At 36.9% G+C, this 3,549-nt stretch overlaps 1 protein-coding gene across 2 annotated transcripts; it reads right to left on the bottom strand.

Moving 5' to 3' along the window:
• Positions 1 to 1,172: 1,172 nt before the first annotated feature.
• Positions 1,173 to 2,856, bottom strand: LOC121976148 (NAC domain-containing protein 87-like). Of its 2 annotated transcripts, none has more exons than XM_042528166.1 (4): positions 2,490 to 2,856; positions 2,262 to 2,405; positions 1,873 to 2,003; positions 1,173 to 1,775 (listed from the first exon to the last, which is right to left on the bottom strand). In XM_042528166.1, the coding sequence occupies exons 1-4, from the start codon at positions 2,635 to 2,637 to the stop codon at positions 1,407 to 1,409; spliced, it is 792 nt and encodes a 263-aa protein (XP_042384100.1). In that variant the 5' UTR covers positions 2,638 to 2,856; the 3' UTR covers positions 1,173 to 1,406. The 2 variants fall into 2 exon arrangements, with proteins under 2 accessions (XP_042384100.1, XP_042384101.1); XM_042528167.1 differs by having other exon boundaries at positions 1,873 to 1,976; positions 2,490 to 2,854.
• Positions 2,857 to 3,549: the final 693 nt, after the last annotated feature.

Raw genomic sequence — 3,549 nt, 5'->3', positions numbered from 1 at the left:
CTCTTCTCTTGTAACTATAGCGATTATTGCCAATAGTCTCTCCACTTCCCCATTTTCAGTCACAATTCTCTTCATTACTAATATTAATGGGGAGTTGCAACTCCTCTCTTGTAACTGTAGCTAAAATCATGAGTTTGAGGATTTAACCGGTCTTCATAATCACTTAGGCATCTGCGATTTGATTTATAGTTATAATGTATTTGTAGAAATTTTTTCTCTAAATGAAGCACGTAATTATAAGATGTTAAGCTTCTCGGCAGCTAGCTGTGAACGCTTCTAGATTTACCTTGTCAACCGACGAAAAATTTTCATAGGACTATACTAGTCGCCCAGATTGGGTATTTGATGATTCATTCATCTCAAAGTTGGGCACTGTGCACCACTAAGTTCCGTTACCTTCTATTAAAAACAAAAAATCGAAACAAAACCCAAGATAGAACCAAAACCTAAAATAGAATCAGAACCCATAAGACTATAACAAAATCCAAAATAGAACTCAAAATTGAACCAGAACCTAGAACATAACTAGAACCCTTAACAAATTCAAAATCCAGAATAGAATTAAAACCCAGACCAAAATCAAAATCCAAAACAGAACCGAAACCAATAACAAAAATAGAAGCTAAAAACTCCATGATTTAACTCCCTTCGTATAGCTGTGAGGGACCCTAAAAATAGTAGCTAGAATAAAAATCAGAATCTAAAATACAGAATCCAGAACCTAAAACCTACTAGAATCCACAACCTAGAATTCAAAGTCCATAACTCAAAACAGAACCCATAACAAAAACTAGAACCCCAAAACTTTAGAATTGGAAATCAGAATCCCGTAAAATAAAAAATCAGGCCCTTGAAACAGAAAATCAGAAATCAAAACCCTAAACCAAAACACATAAAATTAGAAATAAAATCAAGAACTAAAAAAAGACTAACAAGACAGGCAGTTCAAATAGACTGACCAAAACGACTAGGCACAGATCTGACAAAGGAGTATCTAATCAGGTTCTCTCTCAAAGTATTTTATCCAATTCACTAGTTTGTGAGGGAGTATTGAAATATTCAATAAATTATTATTATTATAATTTTAGAAAGCATAGAAAAAAATATAAGAGTCAGTTTAGTTTTTAGAAAACTTCATTAGGAAGAAAAATCGTATCATCAGGGAATAAGACTCCAAAAATGGTGAAAATTATTATTATTTTTTAAATTTCCAAAAAGAAATTTCACTCTTTACAATCAAACAAAATCATGAATTAGACAGACTAACCACAACTAATACAAACAAAGAGTACAATTAAACCCCCAACATTAGTTCAAACAAACAAAAAAAATTCTTTTCACTTTCCTTTCTAATTAACAAGAGATTGGTCTGTATATATATATATATATATATGTACTCAGAATTCTCAGAATCGATCACTCCTCCATTGTTCTTCATGGTGGTAGTATTCGTCGCCAAAGGAGTTCTCCACCTTCAGCTGCTTCATCGTGCTAGATGATGATGCAGTGGCAAAGCCTCTTAACAGTTCTTCATCTTGATACAAGTAACCTCCCGAGTCGCAGAGGAGTGAGCAATAAGAGCTCTGATTTTGGAGGCTCATGAGGAGCTGCCGATCGATCTCTTCAGCCGTGAGCACATCGGAGAAACTCATTGCCATCGGAGCAGGAGGCGGAGGAGGAGGAAGCAGGAGCTCATCTTCAAAGGACTGGATCCTCTGTAAGCTTTTCGACTGCGAGGGGTTCTTGTCCAGCACCCTACAAACAACCCATTCATCCTGCAGTCACAGGATTTTCAACATCTTTCACAAATATGATGGAATCAGGAGAAAATTCACACGAACAACCATTTCCATAGTTGTGATATGCATGTACCTTGCTTTGGTGCCTGAACTCGTGCATGACCCAGTTGGTCTTCTCCCCCTTCGGTGCCCTTCCTTTGTAGAACACCAGAGTCTTCTTCGTGCCCACAAGGGCACCTTGTCGAAGAAAAAGAGGATGAAGATCTTTATAAAGAGGAAGAGAATATAGAAGAACTCTATTATATACAAGAGGTATATGAACGAGGGCTAGAATTTTATAATTTCTGGTAACGCAGATCAATATCGTATTTTAACAATTATAAATTTATAACTATTATTATAATAATATTTTTTTTAAAAAAAATAAAAATGAATTGAGATCATCGTTATTTTAATAATAAATTAAAAAATCGATTCCAAATAATTTTTGCTCAAAAAGTTGAGTTTAACATTTCAACTCACCTTTTCCCTTGTGGATCTCTTTGTCTTTTCCGGTGGCCTTCCAGTAGCCGGACTGTGTGGCCCTGTTGGTCCTCGTGCCCGTTGGGTACTTCTTATCCCTGTGGCAGAAGAAATACATCTCCTTGCCTCCCATCTTCGCCTTGCCTAATTTTAGAGTTTAGAGTTTAGGGTTTAGAGTTTAAGGGTTCAGGGAAAAGAAAGAAAGAAAGAGAGAAGTGGATTAGTTACTTGGAAGATCCCATGGCTCGCACTTGTTTAGGTCGACATCTGCTATGGCGAGTGCGGTGAAGGAGTGGTCGAGGATCTTGGGCAGGAGGTAGTGACTGATTATCTCTTCGTTGGTGGGATGGAACCTGAAGCCAGGCGGTAATTCCATGCCCTTCCTTTTCTAGCTCTGCCGCTAGCTGCTGATCCAATCCGAAGAAGGAGGAGGAGGAGAAAGAATTAGGGCAGGTGAAATCGAACGATGAAATGAATCGGAGCTAGGTGGAGTCAGGGAAGAAGAGAATAGAGAGAAGAAGAGAAGAGGGCTTAAATAGAATCATTCCCGATGAAATGAGACAGACGTGCTGCTCTTGGTCTTCTTCTCGTGGCTCATAACACTCTTTCAATCTTTTGGGGTAAAATTCAAACAAGCCCTCCTATTTTTTATTTTTCATTTGAAAATTCAAACAAGCCCTCCAATGGCAGCACCCCTATGTTCAGTTCAACAATAATAAATTACTGTTAGGAAAACTTATATGGATTAAACCGGTCATCTTCAGTATTAATCCAGCCAGGTGTCACCTAAAAAAATTAATAATAAATTAATAAGTTCCTAGATTGTCCTAGTCCTTCTCTGTCCCTCCAAGTCACACCGACCCGAGAGTTTCCTGGTAATTTCAGTCTTGCATAATAATCTCCTCGTTGATAAAAGGGAAAGGAATTCCTTTTTCTTTGTTCTCAATAAAACAAATTCTAGAATCATTAAACCTTTGACAATATTTTTTGTTCGAAAAGTTTATCCCTTCTAGTGACTTGTCCATGCATGCTCCGAGTCACAACGAGTGAATCGAGTGGATGAAGCAGGGAATAAGTAGGTAGTAGTCGGATAGATATTATGAAATGACAATCAAATACCCTTGTTTTTAATGTTTCTAATTGGAGCCAAACGGTTCTTTCAGGGTACTACGATCATTAAAATATGAAATATTATCATATAAAGTCTTGGAGTTAAATCTTAATATGTCTGAGTATATTTTTTTTTATGTCTTGCCACTTGCACTAATGATTAGTAGTTTAGCCATGA

This window comes from Zingiber officinale, chromosome 4B, assembly GCF_018446385.1.
Source record: "Zingiber officinale cultivar Zhangliang chromosome 4B, Zo_v1.1, whole genome shotgun sequence".
Classification (NCBI taxonomy): Eukaryota; Viridiplantae; Streptophyta; class Magnoliopsida; order Zingiberales; family Zingiberaceae; genus Zingiber; species Zingiber officinale.
This window is presented reverse-complemented; position numbering and strand designations above follow the sequence as displayed.

Bases quoted from the DNA above. Each gene is read 5' to 3' on its own strand.
- LOC121976148 (XM_042528166.1), bottom strand. From the start codon at position 2,637: ATGGAATTACCGCCTGGCTTCAGGTTCCATCCCACCAACGAAGAGATA. The intron at 2,406-2,489 runs GTAACTAATCCA...CTCTAAAATTAG, and splicing joins CGAGCCATGGGATCTTCCAA to GCAAGGCGAAGATGGGAGGC. The intron at 1,776-1,872 runs GTACATGCATAT...CTGTGACTGCAG, and splicing joins AGTTCAGGCACCAAAGCAAG to GATGAATGGGTTGTTTGTAG.